Source organism: Panthera tigris, chromosome A2 (genome assembly GCF_018350195.1).
Source record: "Panthera tigris isolate Pti1 chromosome A2, P.tigris_Pti1_mat1.1, whole genome shotgun sequence".
NCBI classification, from domain to species: Eukaryota; Metazoa; Chordata; class Mammalia; order Carnivora; family Felidae; genus Panthera; species Panthera tigris.
The window spans coordinates 134,060,000-134,078,734 of NC_056661.1; the positions used below are offsets into that span (position 1 = coordinate 134,060,000).

Genomic DNA, 18,735 nt, shown 5'->3' on the forward strand with positions numbered 1-18,735 from the left:
ATAGAGAAGAGTAGACAGAATGATTTATGAGAATTTCTTGCCATTGGAATGGGCCTAAAATTATACTTCCATATCTTTTTCTCACAAGGATGAATTCCACAGAATTTATCAAGGGAATTATAATGCATAAAAACTTGAGATGTTATCAGAGCCCAAGGAGACTGGGGTGAAGGACAAGGAGAGGAGCAGCAAAAGCAACAAATGAGGAAAAGTGCTCACGGTGTGTTTAGTCTTCTCTTGAACTGATGCTGTGCCCAGATGTAAAACAGATTTCTTGGGAACATGAAAATGTTGTGTATTTAAAGTGTGCCTAGAAAAAGGAAAGTCCATTTACTGGGGTAAAATGGAGAGGCTTGATTTCCATATTAAAAAAAATTCTCTCAGCTTCGACTTTAATACTAGTGGATTTACAAAGACAATTACAGATCAGCATGTGGAATAACATGTTGTCATGGCAACAGAGGTTGAAGTTGTATTTTATTTATGAACGGTTGAGAAAGAAGCTCTTGGGTAGATAGAATTGGCATATGTTTAACACCCTTTCTGGGCATACCGCAGTTAGCCCCAGTTATCAGATGTCCACACTGATTTTCACTTTCATGGACTACTACTATTATTATTATTATTTTATTTTTTATTTTTTAAGCATTTATTTATTTTCAAGAGACAGAGAGACATAGTGCGAGGGGGGAGGTGCAGAGAGAGAGGGGGACAGAATCTAAAGCAGGCTCCAGGCTCTGAGCTGTCAGCGCAGGGCTCGAACCCACCAATAGTGAGATCATGACCTGAGCGGAAGTTGGACGCTTAACTGACTGAGCCACCCAGGTGCCTCTAGTATTATTATTATTCTTTTAGAGTTTATTTTATTTTGAGAGTGAAAGAGTACAAGTTGGGGAGGGGCAGAGAGAGGGAGGGAGAGAATCCCAAGCAGGCTTTGTGTTCTCAGTGCAGAGCCTGATGCAGGGCTTGAACTCACAAGTCATGAGATCATGACCTGAGCTGAAATCAAGAGTTGGACACTTAACCACCTGAGCCACCCAGGCACCCCCACTTTCATGAATTATACTTGATTCTATCTGTCTTATACTGCTTCCTAACAAATTATGACAAATATAGCAGCTTAAAACAATATACATTTATTATCACATGCTTTCTGTGGGTCAGAAATACAGGCACAGCTTAGCTGGGACTTTTGTGCTGGATCCTTTGTTTGTTTGGTTGTTTGTTTTTGTGCTGGGTCTTACAAGGCTATTATCAAGGTGTCAGTTAGGGTGTGATCTTATCTGCAAACTCAGCTGAGGAAGAATCTACTTCTGAGTTAATTCAGGATATTGGCAGAAATCACTGTTGTAGATCTGAGGTCTTCAGTTTCATATTGGCTGTTGGCCTCAGCCCCTAGAGGCTGCTCATAGTCCATTGCCACATAGGCTTCTCAACATGGCCACTTTCTTCATTACACTGGCAAGGAGATACTGAGAGAGCATCTTACATATCTGTTTGCTAGAAGCAAGTCATATGTCCACCCACATTCAGGGGAAGGGAGTTACATGAACATCAGGAGGTAGGGGTCATTGTGGGTCGCTTTAGAGTTTGTCTATCACAGTGTCATTCTGAGAAAAAGGGCAAGTTTTTTTTTTAAATTTAAAAGCTGTGCGATCTGGAAATCTGTTCAAAATTAGCATATGTGCAGGTTAGATTATTGAAGTTTACATTTTTCATACTCTTGTCCTTTGGTAAATGAGGAAAAGAAGTGAAGTTGCAATTCTACTTAATGGAATCTGACAGGAGGGAAGAGAGGGGTTAGCAGGGTTGAAAGAACAATAAAATGAAAGAAGAGAATATACCCTATTCTCACACAGAAAAATCCAAGCAATGGATTAAACTATTCCAGTGTGTTCCCTAACCCACTGAGTAAGGTATGAGGTCTGAGAAAACAGTTTGATAGAAGCCTTCTGAAAGACTAGCATGTACCTTAATGCACTTTATGTAGACATGGGACATTGTATTTTCTGTAATTAAATCAGAAACGTTGCTATGCAGGGTGCCTGGGTGGCTCATTCTGTTAAGTGTCTCACTCTTGATCTCAGCTCAGGTCTTGATCTCAGGGTTGTGAATTCAAGTGAGCTGGGTGAGAAGCCTACTTAAAAAGAAAAATCTGTTTCAGAAATGTTGCTTTGCATGAAATGGCCAATTTTCTAGTTTATTTTGATGTTCCTGTCTCAGGGCTTGGAAGGTATTGTGGCCTTGATGATTTGTTCTTTGTATTTAAAACATTTGTAAACTATCATGCTTGGGTTATAGGTTAGGCTTTAACGTAGTTTATGTACTAAGCCACAAGGGAACTTGAAGGAAACTAAGGAACAAGATTGCAGGTTTCCATGTGGCCTATGGCTGAATGGATTGTTCCCACGGCACCTACAAAGGCGGAGATCAGAGATTTAGGGTCACACGGTAGACTTGGGGGATTCAATAATTTCTTTGCCTTCAAAATGGCTGCCTTCAAACTCACCCTCCAGTTTATTACCACTTCCAGCAACTAAACTTCACTTGAAAGGACCCTTCATTACTTGGTTCTTCATTTATTTTGTAGGGCATCCACGTGTCGCATAGGACAAAATCACAGTGCAGGTGATTTACTTCCTGGGCTGTGGTCTGTACCCCAGTGGTCGGCACATAGAAGGGGGTGCACAGTAAGTGCTGGTGAACTGCTGCCAGCACTACTTTCACACAAATACGTTCCACTGAGTTTCCTCTGCTTTCTACAACTGGACCGGTATAAGGCGTCACATCACAAAAGGAAGAGTAACATAAGACATAACTAACAACAACAACAATACATATTATCTGCTGAGGTTTGCTGTGTTAGGCACTTTATCTAGACTAACACATTTAATCCTCACAACAACCCTGTAACAAGCTAGATATTATTCTTATTGTATGGACAATGAAACAGCCTCAAAAGTAAAGATTTGTGCTTGCGTTGAGATAAATGTTCCTTTATTTACTAAGAAAAGTGAGCAAACCAGAGTCTCCTATTCCATAAGTATCCTTTTAGTTAGGCTGTATTGTACATCTACTCATTGCATACATTTGTTAGTGAGAAGTCCTCCCTAAATAATTTTGGAGACCACATGGCAGCGCACACCCTTACGTTTGAGAAATACAATTTGGACCCATTCTAATTTGTCTTCTCTGAGAATAGCCATTTGCTATCCATCAGTCAGTATTCTGTGTACTTGTATGGCAGGCACTATAGAAAGTAGTTTCACACATTTAGCAGGAATTCCCCACTGGTGCCTCAGCAGACATGTGCAAGTCTGTGGCTCCTGTGCTGCCTTTCCCTGTCCTTCCAGGGGCATGCACCTGCCAGCCCCTGAGCTGCAGTACTCCATGCAGAATGCCCTACAGCTCTACCTCTCACTGTCTCTTCACCCCTGCAGCCACAGGCAACATATGGATAACTCCCGATTTATCTTACAAGTCTCAGACAGGAATATTTTTCTTGGCAGAAATTTTTCTTGATCTCTTAACCTCTTTTCTAATCTGATGTTTGTGTATCCATTTCTCATTTCTTTGATATTTGTGTATCCATTTCCTTGCCTCCTTCACCCGTTGGATTGTGAGCCCATTGGCGGCAGGGGCAGTGCTCCCCAGCATCTGGCCCCGGGAAGGCATCCAGTGAGTCTGTGCTGAAGTTAGGACGGAATGCACATTTCATCAGAGCCTCAGAGCAGCCCTGGGAGGGTGTGGGACCTTCCGAGGGCCACCACATCACAGTGGATTTCACATTTACGGACCAAGTCTCCTAACCCTGGTGTCTTTCCCAAGGATAATGGTTTTACCTAAAATCTCTTCAATTTTTTTTCATCCAGCCTAAGTAAACGTCGTTTCTTTAGCTTTTCTTCCGAGGGACTTTATTTCTAACATTTTCAGTGGTTTGTGATTGTTATTTTATAACTTTTCCAAGTTTTTCTATTTCAGTTGCCATATTTTAGAAAGGCAGTAAAAGGGACACAGGACAAAACAGACCCAGAATTTTGGGTGTTACAGACTTTATCACACTGCTTATTCAGTTCTTTCTAGTCAGTACCTCCAAGTCTTTGATGCTGCCTTAGCCTTTTCACTCCTGCCTGGGCTTCTCTGCGTGAGGTGAAGTATGTCTGAGGAGACAAACATAGGGTTGTGTGCTCACTCTGTTTTGCAGAAGGTCTTTTCCAGGAGCGTGGTTTGGGGATTGCTCATGCTCTGAAGAATCTCAGGAAAGGCTATTAATGTCTCGAGAGACAGAAATGTGGTTGGCTCCATTCCACAGGATTCCCGAGTAAGCGCTGCTCACAGGAGTGATCCTTTGCTTCCCATAGTTGACCTATTATCTCTTCTCTTCTGTGATCCAGAGAGGTCATTTAATTTTCTTTAAAAAAAGGTTTTTTTAAGATTTTTTTAACATTTATTTATTTTTGAGAGACAGAACGTGCGCGTAGGGGAGGGGCAGAAAGAGAGGGAGACACAGAATCTGAAGCAGGCTCCAGGCTCCGACCTGTCAGCACAGATATGGGGCTCAAACTCATGAGCCATGAGATCATGACCTTAGCTGAAGTTGAACGGTTAATCAACTGAGCTCCCAGGCACCCCAATTTTTTTTTAATTAAGTAATATCTTTGCTCGATGTGGGGCTCAAACTCACAACCTGGAGATCAAGAGTCTCATGCTCTACCCACTGAGCCAGCCAGGCGCCCCTAGGTCATTTAATTTTCAATCCATGTACCCATCCTTTCTACCTTGTTTCTTCTCAGGGGCATGCTTCATTCCTTCCCATTTGCTCATTAATTAAATAAGAAGACCGTACTGAGTTGAAGTTCAGCATCATCAGAACGCTCCACGATTCAGTCCCTGAGGTGCTGCCCCTGAGTAACTCATGTGGTGTTTCTGAGCAGTGACCTGTTGGGAGTGTTCTGCTGGATCAGATGAAAAGCCTTCTGATTTATTAATTGTTGTCTCTGGGTTGAAATAAGACATTACTGAAATTATATGAATGTATTCTTCACAAAGCTAGAAGTCTGTTTGTTTTTGAATTTGTTTTGCTTAGCCCCAGCTGGTATGGAGGAGACAGTGATGTGTCTGTAAATTTCAGGAGAATCCCATTTACGTTTCAAAGAATAAACTCCACAGTTTTCTGCTCCAGTTTTTAGGTACTTTATCAGGCCCTCATACGTCTTAAAAAATAATTGCTAGTGGCCATCATTGCTGATGAAACTAGGCAAGATATTCCTTGTTTTAAGGTGGTCTGGTCTGCAGCGTGCAGCCCTTCTAGATTAACGAGGGAATCTTCAACTAGACTCTCCTCTCTGTGTGCCTACCTGCCTTCCCCCTCTGGTGCTGCAAACACCAGTAATAAGATTACAGGGAACTTATCTTTAAAGGTCAGAGGTAAAAATAAATACAGTATTAAAAGCATCCATCTTTTAGTATCATTTATTTAGAGTTCTTCTCCTTTTACAATGAAAGGCTTTCCATTTGCTCTTTTGTTCTTTCATGCTTGTCAGCAATATCTGCCTGCCCCTGTGATGCCGCGAGTCAGAGCTTGGGAGGCAGGACTGCTGGTGTTCAGGGCTTTCCTCGTATCCAGCTGTGAAGTAACATGAATAAGAATATTGACCTCATGGAGCTGAAATGAGAATTAAACTCTCTAATATGTGAAAGTGCTTTGTTATTAACTTTAAAAAGTGTTGATATTTGTGCCCAGAATTGCCAAGTGCCAGGTCTTAGTGATTTGAGCGAGGATGTTCAATAAGACTATGAGGTTAATAGATTCTTAAATGAGCACCTCCCGCTCTCTTAAGTGTTTTCTCCTTCTCTCACTTCTCTATGTGTGTCTCTTCCTTTTAATGACTTCATTATCTTTCCCTACTCTAGTAGCTTTCTACAATTGGATATAACAGAGAAGTACCTTTTAATTATTAATCAGTGCTGCTATATAATCTTAAGTAAAACCAAATGGGGACAGTGTTTAGTTTAATCTCTTTAGAAAACTCACATATTGTTTTTTTTTTTACACTGATCAGTTAGCTATTGAGTCTTTTGCCCACAGTGGATTCAGTGTTTTCAGTAGAAAATCTTTACAACAGGGCTACTAAAGCACTTCTAATTCAGGAACATCTTTTCTCTTTCTTGAAGAAATGGATTTCATAGAATTTTATACTCACTTTGTCCCTGAAACCTACTGAAAAGTATATCATGGAGATATGAGAGTTCATCGCTATAAAATAAAGCAAATACTATGTTTTGGTGACTTTTTAACAAATAATGGGGAGGGGCTGCCTGGGTGGTTCAGTTGGTTGAGTGTCCGACTCTTGATTTTGGCTCAGGTCATGATCTCAGGGTCATGGGATTGAGCCTTGCGTCAGGCTCTATGCTGAGTTTAGAGCCTGCTCAAGATTCGCTTTCTTTCCGTTTGCCCCTCTCTCATGTGTGCACATTCTCTGAATGAATGAATGAATGAATGAGTAAATGGATGGGAATGTGGGGTCATTTATAGTGTAAGGATGGAAATTTTGAGAATTTTAGACACTTCAGAATTCGACCTGGTTTAATTTTTTCTTTTAAAAAATCTTCCTTTTTCCACTATTGTGCTTAGGAAGGGACAAATCACTATGTCTTTGGGTTTTTTAATGGCCAAGCAAACCCACCCTTAACTCAGCTGTACCCCTACAGCCCCAGACTGATTGCTTCTTCTGTGCCTTTCTCTATTTCTCCAAAAGAATCCTCTTAGTCAAATTGTGACTATCAACTGAGCACATTATGTTAGTTCAGACGCTTGAGATTACAACTGACAGCCCACAAGTCAAACAAAAAAATTCATGTAAGAGGAAGCACCGGGAAGGATGGTTGGTAGTCAAGAAGGATGGAATTGGTGCATCCTTCTACTCTGTAAAGGGTTGACAGTTCAAGCTCCTAACTTCCTCAGCCTGTGCAACCATTTGGAAAGGCTGTGATATTTTCTCAGCACCTCCAAGCAAGCCCCTTCCTCTGCTGACATTGCCCTTCTATCCCTCCTCCTTCCTGCTCTGGTCTAGTTAACTCCCGATTATTCTCCTGCACAACCTTTCCAAGCCCCAGCGCAAAGTGCATCCCTTTTCTGTGTTTTCATAACATCTTGTGCTCAGGATTTGACTGTGTACTTGGTAATTGCTTGGTTACTTGTTCGTTTCTCACCTAGACTGTGGCCTTCTAGAGGGTCAGAAATGTATCTCATTCATGCTTCCATTCCTTGTCCGTAGTTTCATTCATAAACAGAGAGAAGTATTTGTTGAATGAGTGAACATGGGATCGTGTTCATGTTGGTGACTTTGCCTTGTGGGCAAATGTGGGCCTTGTTGGCAAATGCCAAAGCCTTTTCCCCTAATGATATCAAAGTCCTATTTCTAATATCCTTCGTTCTAAAATCAGGCCAATGCGATCCCCTTCAACAATAGGTTCAGTAAAGAATGTGAATATGCATGCAAAAAGCTCTTTAGGTCAGTTGTTGTTTTGGTAATAATCAAAGCTTCATGCAATATCTCAATAGAAATGATAATGAAATGTGGAAGTGAACCTTATTAAGTCGGCAGCCAGATCAACAATATAGTTCATATGAACAGAGTGGCAGAAATTGGTCAGAAAGGTACCCGACTACACATTTTTAGTGACTTATTTTTTGTCTTTCTTTTTATTGATCCAATTATTTTGATGAGCAGTCTAACAGCCTTTTTAAGTTAGGTGAAAAAAGTTTTGCTAATTCATGCTAACTTTGTCAATTTGTCCTTCCTTCTTAGGAGTAACAATAGTCTTAAAATCTTTAATAACTGCCAATATACTGTTGACCCTTGAACAACACGGGGTTGAACCTCCCAGGTCTACTTACATGTGGATTTTTTCTGATAAATATGTATAGCACTGTAAATGTAATTTTTTTCCTTATGGTTTTCTTAACATTTCCTTTTCTCTAGCTTATTTTAAGAACACAGTATATAATACATATGACCTACAAAATTTGTGTTAATTGTGCATGTTATTGCTAAGGCTTTGGTCAGTAGTAGACTATGGGTAGAGTTTTGGGGGTAGTCAAAAGTTATATTCAGATTTTTAATTGTGTAGGGGGTTTGTGCCCCTAAGACCCCATATCAGTCAAGGATCAACTCTATTTATTTTCCATTTGTTCTAGGTTGAAATATTCCTTGTTGGTTCATCAAGAACTCTAATGTGTGGGTCTCATGAAACATATAAGGATCTTTTTTTTCTGACTGACAGTCTAGTAACCAACTTTTTTTTAATATGTTTATTTATTTATTTTGAGGGAGAGAGCATGCACGAGCTGGGGAGGGGCAGAGAGAGAGAGAGAGAGAGGGAAAGAGAAAGAGAATCCCAAGAGAGAGAGAGAGAGGGAAAGAGAAAGAGAATCCCAAGCAGGCTGTACACTAGCTGCACAGAGCCCGATCTCAAAAACTGTGAGATCACGACCTGAGCCAAAATCAAGAGTTAGACGCTTAACTGACTGAGCCCCTCAGGCGCCCCCTAGTAACCAGCTTTGATTTGACTCCTCAGTGGTTATGAATCCATGAAAACCATTCCCAAGGATAGTTTTGGGAGGCAGAAACTAAAAAGCTGCTCTTTTCTCTTGTATGTAGCTTTTTTCTTTCAGGAACTATACCTTGACACCTAGCATTCTGGCCTTTGTAATGCTGAACCATTTTAATGGGACTTTGTTATGATTCTAAGAATTTTTGTCATCAGAAACAAATGATTTCACCACAAAAGAAAAATGGAAGTCTGTTTTATTGACATACTTATGCATTCCTTATTTTTTTCCCTCTTTTTTTTTTTTTTTTTTTTTTAGTGAGCATGTTTTTGAACACATTAACACCGAAGTTCTACGTGGCCCTGACAGGCACTTCCTCACTAATATCAGGGCTCATTTTGGTAAGTAGTAGAATCCTTCCTATTTAAAAGCATGCTGATTACTTGTATGTTAGTATATGTACAGGCAAAAATTCTGGAAGAATACATACCTGCAACTTACAGTGATTATCTTGTATGTGTGTTTATGTTGTGTAGTTGGACTTATAGAGGCCTTTTACTACCCATATTACATATTTCTAAAATATTTAAAAGAAAATTTTAATAGTCCTGTATTGCTTTTGTTGAAGGGCAAAAACAAAATATAAATATAATGGAAATGAAAGGAAGACAATTCTGTGTCAAATTCTAGTATCTGAGATACTATAAAATACATGTGACTCAGTTCAACGAACAATGTTTTTCATCATTCTTTTCAAAATGGATTATTGGCCATACTCAAAATCAGTAGAAATAGAGCCCAGTTTTTTAAAAAATGGATTGAAGTAGATGTGGCAGTTATAAGCTTTTTTCCCCCCTTTATCAAAAGTTACATTTCCCTATTTCTTCCTTTCAAAAATTCCAGTAGGCAAAAGCAATGATAATCATTTCTTTGGTGCCATTAGTTTATACTCTAAATAGTTACAAATGTGATGTTATAACACCTGAAGTAGTTTTTTTTTTAAATTTTTTTTTTTTTAACGTTTATTTATTTTTGAGTCAGAGAGAGACACAGCCATGAATGGGGGAGGGTCAGAGAGAGGGAGACACAGAATCTGAAACAGGTTCCAGGCTCTGAGCTGTCAGCACAGAGCCTGACACGGGACTTGAACTCATGGACCGCGAGATCATGACCTGAGCTGAAGTCGGACGCTTAACCGACTGAGCCACCCAGGCTCCCCTGAAGTAGTTTTTTTTTTAATTTCAGTGGACTTAAATAGGGCCATCTAACTCACTGTAGTCATGCTAATATAATTAAATGATCTTTAAGGAAAAAGAGGTTTTAGAATTTTTTTGTCTACATATAATGCTGTGATTACTAATTTTTATGGAGACAAGAACAAGAAAGATACTACAGTGTGGATGTTAAGATCACTAAAAAAACAAAAGTTTTAGGAGAGAAGGGCACAAAAATGTGGAACAAATGCATAGGCGAACCTAGAACAGTAGAAGGTTTCAGAAGCTTGAGCTTACAGGGAGCCAGAGTAAAAAGGTAGAGCAATATATGCAGGGCAGAAACCTGCCAAGAGCTTAAAGAGATGGTGGTGGTGTGGGGGGCATTTTTTTTGTGATCAGAGCATATTCAGGTTACTCTTGCTCTGCTGTATCACATGGGTTGTCTGGACTCGAGGGATGAGATGCTTCAAGTTGATATTACTGGACCAGGAATGTGAAGGACACCAGCAGTTGCTGCTCCAACATGGTTATATAAGTGGAAGTCCACACAGAAAGCCCAGTGCTGACTGCAGAGAGCAAGCAAGCCAAGGTGAAGGGAGGCATATTAAAACTTCTCTTCGAACTGGTTTGAAATAAGGTGTGAATAGTAATTTGTACCCTATTACCTCTTAAATGCAGGTCTGCACACCTATCTGTGTCTCTGAGGTCTTCTCTGTTCCTTGGGGACATGAGAAAAACAGACACTCTAGAGAATTGTGCATAAAGCTGTAAGGTGATTTACTTAACTCATGTTAGTTTGTGGCAAAGCCAGGTCTAGAAACTGTGTCCTCAGATTCCCACCTTGATGTTCTTAATGGACCGAAGAAACGTCAAACTTGGAAAATGCTTTCAAATGCTTGATAAATGATTAATAAGTATGTGCTGAAAACATGGCAACTTTTTATCATGTATATTTTTGGGGGGAGAGGAGAAGGTATTATAAGTCTTCATCTAACAATTATTTACATTTAAAATAATATTTTAATATTTTCTTTCTAAAATAGCTTTGAAGTATTTTTTGTTTAAACAGAAAAACGTGAACTTTTAGATACAGTTTGAAGAGCAGTTTCATGCTGAAACCAATAATTCACTCTGATGCACAAAGTAGGTTTTTGTTTGTGTATTCCTCTCCCAGGGATGTTTGCTTAAGAATGTTACCCACTTAGGTGGTGCTTCCTGTGTGCCAGGCACTGATCTAAGCACATACGTGCTAATTCATTTGCTCTTCGCAACTGTACGAGGAGGAGATTGCTCCTGTTGTTTCCATTTTACTAATGTGTAGGCCAAAGAGGTAGAACAGGCAAGTCAGCAACCTGCCTTAGGTCACATCGCTGGCAAATAGTGAAGAACAGGATTTCAGCCCAAGCAGTCTGTCACTCATTTCACCACCTTCTGGTTAGGTTCTCAGCTGTTTTTCTAGCTCGCTGAACAAACAGCAGGTCTGGATTGGGCTACAAACTGATTGCCAGAGTGTGGGCTATCCCCTTTCACTCTGGTAAGCGGGCCTAAGCAGTCAAACTTTTTAACTCCGGGAGGTGAAGTCCCGTCAGCTTACTTTTACAAGTAAAGGGATTTCTGTAGACTGTGACCACCTTTGCAGGTCCAGGCTGGCGAGGCTTTCTCCCGGTGTGTGGAGCGCAGCTGCTGAAACCTGACAATCACTGCTGCACCATCTCAGGGTATATTTGTCTTGCAGCATTCTCAGGAGGCACAGGATATGTCCGACTGATGTGAAACTTTGAGCACTGGAAACCTCTGATGTTTGAAGATTTTGAAAGGCCTTTCTCAAAAATGTTTGTCTGTCCTGAGGGCAAAGTCACTACAATGTGGAAATAGCTCTTGATAGCTTTAGGCTCCTGCTTTAGAGATTATTGGCATCAGTGTTATCCTGCCTTTGGGGACTCAGCTTTGCTAGTCCTTGAAATGTACCCAGGGTTGAGGTTCCTATTCAACCACTATTTTCTGCCAAGTGTGTTCATGGAGAGGCAGCATTGAGGTAAAGGATCAGGTGCTTAGCGGTTTGTTTCCTGGCAAGGAGAGACAATTACCTAATGACTTTCCCCTGAACAATGGAAGGAGAGCCAGGCAGTGAATGCTGAAAGTACAGGTATGCCCCTGGGGACATGGTTGTTTGGGGACCTCAGGATTTCTATGCTGGAGACTGAAACTGTCATGCAGTGTGATGTCTTAGGAGGAGAGGGGTAAATACAAACAAAAATACCCTGAAAAAGTCATCTAACTGAACAGATATACACAAAAATAAAATGTGTTTGGCAAATGCTGCTGCCTTTTACACTAATGTGTTTAAAAAATAAATGAGGACTAATCAGTGTGTATTTTTCTAGGTATCACTGCTAGTTCTTAATTTCGCAGGTTGAAAGCCTGCAATGAGTTTGTTATGCCACCTACCTCTCACTCTTCCCTTCTGGTCTCATGCCCACATACCCATCCGGCCAGCTCTCTCCCTTGCTGAACTCCAAGCGGCCTCTCTGCCTTCTTGGCACAAGCCTTCCCATCTCAGTCCATTTCCAGCCACAGGAACTGCACCTGTCGTCACAGTCCAAGCCCACCAGTTTAGTCTTTTAGTTGTTCTCGCAAGGACATGCCCAGTCTGCTTGAAGTAGCCTCTCTGGGCAATGTTTATTTCAATGGAGAAAATTTCTGGGTTTTATTTTTGTTTTTCAGAGTGGTAAGATGGTTATGTGGAGAAAATGCTTCCTTTAATTTTCTTAAAATGTTGGTAGAATGGAGAAAATTCTCTATGTTGTATTGACATTTATACGTAGATCCCTATGTCCCCATTAACATGAATATAGACACGCTCTTATACCTACATTCTACACATATATATTAAACAGCTATAAAAAGAGGCCATCCAGGGCATAATTTTAAAAAGTGAGAATCAAGAACTAACAGGGGAGGAAATTAGAATAGTAAATAAAAGACTTAGCTCATAGATTACATGTAAAAAAACTATGTTTTTGGGAAAGTATAGAAGAGATGATAATTAGGTAGGAATAAATTATATCAAAGATCCATTTATTGAGTTATCCCTCTATGCCCGGTATTAAGCACTTTGCATATATTACTTCATTTAATTCTCATTGAAATTCTAAGTGGTAGATATAACAGTGGCTTTATGCTGTTGAGTATAAGCAGACACAAATGTTAAATAATTTGACCAAGGTTTTGTAGCAGACAAATGATAAAATTTGAATCCTGATCTCTCTGACACTGTCCTCCATCCTCAAAAGTGAGGGAGTGGGACTAGGAGATAGTTATGGCTTTCAACTTTTCCTTGTCTAAAGAACTTGACCTGCACTTGAGATAGCATTTTAATTGACAGGCATATGAATCACCCAAATGATGGTGATTCCGAAGCTAAGAGTAAAAAAAAGACTTGGGGAAACTTGATTGGAAGGGCTCTTGGGATGTGGGAAACTATATATAAATGTCAGGCTGTGTTAATTATGAAGAAAGTTGTCCCTTGGCTGTAGTATAAAGAATGAGAGATGCTGTGGGGCCATATCATAGCCAAGTCTGCAGATAATGGGAGAAAACTGAGGCTCATTCAGCTTTATCAGATTACAGATTCTTGGGGTCACCATAAAAATTAATGCTTTTCCACAGGAGACCAAGTAACATAACAGAACATAACAGGAGCCAAAAGGGGAAAAAAAGTCTGTCATGTGGAAATGAGGGGTACTCTGAAAGGGTTAGTGGGTACAGAGAAAAGGATATATTTGAGAAACGAAAAGATTATGTATATTATATAATCCATGCCCACTGCCTTGATTTATCTTGTTTAAGCCCTGAAGATCCCCCTTTGCCAAAAAACTGTTCACCATCAGATATGTTTCTGAACACTTACAGCAGGTGTCAATTTTGCAGTCTTTCCATTTGGGAGTAGGCTGCGGGAAAGTTTCAGATTTCCTCTTTAATCTCCATCATCTCTGTATCTATTCTCCTGTGATATCATTACCTACTTTAATCCTTAAGAAGCACTTAGCCAATTTCAGCCTGAGACATCATTATATTTCCCGTGGGGTTAATGGAATTGGTGTGGAATTACTAAGGTGCTGCTCTATGGGAATCTTGAAGCATTTTTAAGTGTGATGTAGGGTATAGGGAAGTCCCTGATTCACAAGGAGAAGTATTTTATATAGAGAGCGTGCAGTTCAAGAAGACAGCTTATTGGCTCCGAAGAACCTAGGCATCTTCAGGAAACACTCAGCTTTTTAGGTTTGCAAGATAGACAGAAAGGTCTTGTTTGATTGTCCTTGTGCCAGATTTTTGTTGCTTCCCTGTGGGAGAAAATGCAACAAGTTTGTACCATAGGTCAGCGCCAAACTGGAATCTCCAGCCCTAGTCCCAGTGCTTTTTGGTCATCCTCTCTGCTTCTGCCAAACAGTAAGGAGGAGGCCACAAGACATTGGTAACTGGGTCCTTCACAAATGGGTCTTTATTTTAAATATGATCTGGGTCCCAAGTATAGCTTTTGGCACTTCTGTCCTGCAGAGTTTGGATCCAAGCCCCTGAGACCACTCTCACATTCACAGTGGCATCCGCCTTCCTTATTCTCAGAAGACAAACCTTACCTGCATCTGCAGTGAGATCAGTGTCACCCACTTTATCCCTTTGTTACCTTCTGACAGGTGAAACAGCTCACATCACACCCTACTTTTCAAAATAGAATGTTCCCCTCTATGCATTCATCTTTCCTTTTCTTCCTGTCTCAGAGCAAGAAATGATAGGTTGCCTTTTGAAGGCAGGGTGTATGTGCTTTCTGGGCGCCTGGCATCATGCCTTTTGGTCATTTGTACTCTTTTGCATCTTTTAGTGTCTCTCTTTTCACTAGATTCTTTACTCTTCCACAAATATGGATAAGTCTATCTTTTTTATAACAAACAAAAAGAACACAAAAACTTTCATTGGTCTTGCTGTTGATTTAGACTCTCTCATTAAGTCACCAGGCGAGCCCTTGTCATCCATCCATTTAAGTGTCCACCTGTCCATTCATCCATCCAGTGAACATTTATCTGTGTATCCATCCAACATTAACTGAGTGCTTACTGTGACCTTATTATATACATTAGATAACTGAGCCCCAGAGAATCAAGAGAACCAAACAAAGTCACATAACTTGCCATCATGAAGTGTATTTACGTTTTGAACTTTCAGCTAGATGGGAGGGCTACTTTTGATTTAAATGCCCAATTCAGTTGATGCTTTTTAGTTCTCATCTTACTTGATCTGTAAAATCTTTGCGGTGAAGCATGAGTTGGGAAAAAGCACTAGGGGGATTATATTTTTGAGACTATGAAATGGTAAATTTATATTTTAATTTTATAGTTGTCAGATTAAAACCAGTTTTATTCCACTGTGACAAGCCCACTAAGCTTAAGCTTAAGCCCACTAATTTTACAATCTAAATTTGTTTATAAGGGCTCTGCTGTTTACATTGTAGGTTATGCACCAGAGAGAAGTATTCAAAGTGACACCAGATATATGTGTGTTAAATAACACCATCTGCCCATTTGGATCTGTGCAGCTATTTAAAAATACTGTGGGGTGCTGGCCCAAAGCCTGTCATGTTTTGGGATAAGGGGCAGATTATTATGCTAGCCCCAGATTAGAAGACTTGGTTTGAAGTTCATGGCTGCAAGTCCTTTCCTACTTCTTTTTACTAGTTGTTCCTTGAATACACATTAGAGTCTCTGCCCTAGGGTACTAGGCACTCTAATATGGTATAAAGAAAGATCGTGATAGGTAAGAAGCCATCTACTGCTGTGATACAACAGACCTGAGCAGACCCTCTTTTTCTCTCCAAACAGCTGCATGAATAACCCAGTCTTTACTGAGATCTGTTATTCCTGCATTAGAAATACTGGGTGGAAGGTCTGTCTCCTATTATAATGGAAATACCTCACCAATATGAATCACTTATACCTTAGGATGAATGTCCTGTTTGATAGACTACTTCTGTATTGATTCTAATAGCTAAGAAAGCAAAGGGACAGTAGAGTCAGAGGCATTGGGAAATTAAGATTTGGAAAGGGAAATGATTAGGCTACATCTGTGTTTCAATGCGCACTAGAGTTAGAAAAAGGTGTCTTGTTACAGGGCCCTGGTGAGATTAGGGGTACAGAGCTGGGGCTTCAGTCTAAACAGCTACTTAATTTGCTGTGTGACTTTGGTCCTTCCTCATTCTTCATCTGTAAATAGAGACTGTACATGATCCTTTAGGGTCCCTTTTAGTGCTGACATTCTGTGATTCTCCTGGAGAAACTGAGAAATCTAGAGTTCCAAGGTATTTTTTTTTTTTTTTGTCTTGTTTTTGTGATGGGTATGGGCTATGTCAGGAGCAACCTGTGAGAAGCATTGTGATCTGTGGCATGGACTGGTAGTATCAGGGGCCACATCTGCATTATGTAACCCTGGAGCACAGCCTGTGCCTGGTGTGGAGCACTTCCTGCTATGTGACTGAATCAATGAACTAAGGCCTGGCAGGTGCCCAGGCAGCATAATATAGAAAGCAGAGCAAAGGCTTAGGGCAACGAAAGCTCTCCCCCACAGTGACTGAGAGCCATTGCCAGTTCTGTGCCCAGTGTTCTGGGTCCTTTGGAGCTTGTCTTCTCTTCTAATAAAGGCAAAGCCACGAATCTCTTGAGGGCTTTGTCTGGGGGTCAGGACTGAATGGTGAACAGTACCCTTTTTCACAATGATTTCTAGGGCTTTCAGCCAACAACTTAGCAACAGACAAGAAGATGCTGTACTAGCCTGAATCACAGATAAGTGAAAGAGGAGTGCACCAGCATGTCAGGTATGCTGTGCGTGGGAGGCATGTACATCATCAATATAATAAATGGTAGCTTTGCTATTACTTTTGAGAACCACACATGCAACGGGCGCTGAGCTAGTTTCTTTTACATGGGGTTTGAAACTAGGTGTTTCACCTGGGTGTAAAAATTGAGGAACCTTGAGAATGAATAATGAATATGATTTCCACTTTATAATAGAAGAAACTGATGTTCAAATAGATAAAATAACTTGCCTAAGGTTACAAACTCCCTGGACTCATGGTTTGTAAATTTACTATTCTTGAACTTTCTTCCTTCGTTAAACAAGATCTCTTATTGCTAGCATTCCAAGTGTTATAGACTAGTCCTGTCCCTTCTTGGTTTTTATATCATAGTCTCCCCTGTCTGCCAGGTGAAATTACTTGAATGTCTTCACATGTGAAAATTCACATAGTCAGATGGATAAATTTTTGGAATTAAATTAAACTCATGTTCTAGAATTGGAAACATTTGGTTTGACTGATAGCTCCTTCTGGTAATTCGTAGGTATTTTTTCTGCCTTAAAAGAGAGAGAGAGAGAGAGAGAGAGAGAGAGAGAGAGAGAGAGAGAGAGTGTGTGTGTGCGTGTGTGTGTGTGTGTGTGTATGTGTGTGTGTGTGTGTGTGTGTGTGTGTTTAGTAGAGCAAACAAAAGACAACATTGATTTTTAAATAATAGCCCAAAGCCCATTCCAGAGTCGATAACAAAATCTTGTTCTTATGAAATAAGTAAGGATAAAGGTGATTAATTCTATGTTAGTTCCACATTCTGTATTATAAGAATATGGTATAGTTAACCCTGTGAGACTCTGGGATATAGCTGATTCTTAAATTTCTTCTGTGTGATGATTTGCGGCTGCTTAAGGCACAAATCCCAAATCAGACAGGGAGGAGAGGAAAAGATGTGGGAGAGAGCAGCTTTAATCATGGTGGGAGTGTTCACTGGAGGGACCAAGGGGCAGGGAAGCAGGCTTGGGGGGTGTCGTTTGCTTTCCCAGTGCTTACAAGTCCTGATTGCAGCCTAGTCAGATGAGTGTTATTGCTTCTTTCCTTTTATTAATGAAAATTATTTCTTTTCTCCTTTGCAATTCATGGTACATAATAATTGGTAAGCTGGTGAACTAGGAAACATTAATAGTGTTCAACAGATGCTTGTGCTTGTAAAGCACTTCTTAGCAAGTGGGACATTGCAGAGTATCTCAGTAATTGAGTACCATCCATACAAGAAATGGGATGCCTTTCATTCCTTCTGTAAAACCAGCATTTCTCTAAGGAAATACTTATTTTTAAAATACAAATAGAGTTTTGCTATCAAAATTTTTATGCAGGTATGGCTTTATCAGAATGTAAGGTGCCAAGAATTGGAATATTTCATAAACCATATTTCTAAAACTTGCTTATTTGTATACATTTCTGGAGTTGTCTTTAGCTATGATGATTTTGTTATTAGAATATTCTGTAAATTTGGAGGAAAATAATATTGAGCAGCTCTTAACAGTGTTCTTTTATCCATGATTGTAGTTATAGATTTTCCTTGAAAGCCATTATTAAGCGGAGAAAACTACATTGAGAATTTAAAATGTAATTGGTGTTTTAATTTTATTAAACTTTAATGTTTAGAATAAATTAAGCAAAATTCTTGGGATAAAAAATTAAGTATTTAAGGTGGATGTAATTTGTAAACACAGCAAATATGTGTTCAGAAATCATGGACAGTAACAAGGACCATAATCACGTTTATTATTTTTCTATTCTAGATATTTGAATGGTGGTATTTTCGCAAGTATGGAACATCATTCATTGAACAAGTGTCAGTAAGCCACTTGCGCCCCCTCCTGGGAGGGGTTGACAACAACTCCTCCAACAATTCTAACTCCAGTAATGGGGACTCAGATTCCAACAGGCAAAGTGTCTCAGGTATGGAAAGTCCTTCGGTTTGAACATTATTTGCCTATTTTTACTAAATTATTATGACTATAAGACAGTATAATGCTGTTATTTAAATATGAGACTCTAGAGAAAAATGCAGTTTATTTTCCCAAAGAGTTGACAGCATCTACCAGAGAAGTAGAATATAAGCATCACAGGGA

At 39.9% G+C, this 18,735-nt stretch overlaps 1 protein-coding gene across 14 annotated transcripts in view; it reads left to right on the plus strand.

The window, feature by feature from the left end:
- Positions 1–18,735, plus strand: part of ST7 (suppression of tumorigenicity 7) — a 262,668-nt gene that overhangs the window by 135,809 nt on the left and 108,124 nt on the right. For all 14 annotated transcript variants that reach the window (XM_042970459.1, XM_042970436.1, XM_042970442.1 and 11 more), the window contains 2 exons: positions 8,873–8,955; positions 18,403–18,562. In XM_042970459.1, the coding sequence (XP_042826393.1) occupies positions 8,873–8,955; positions 18,403–18,562 (243 nt within the window). The remainder of the gene's footprint in view (positions 1–8,872; positions 8,956–18,402; positions 18,563–18,735) is intronic.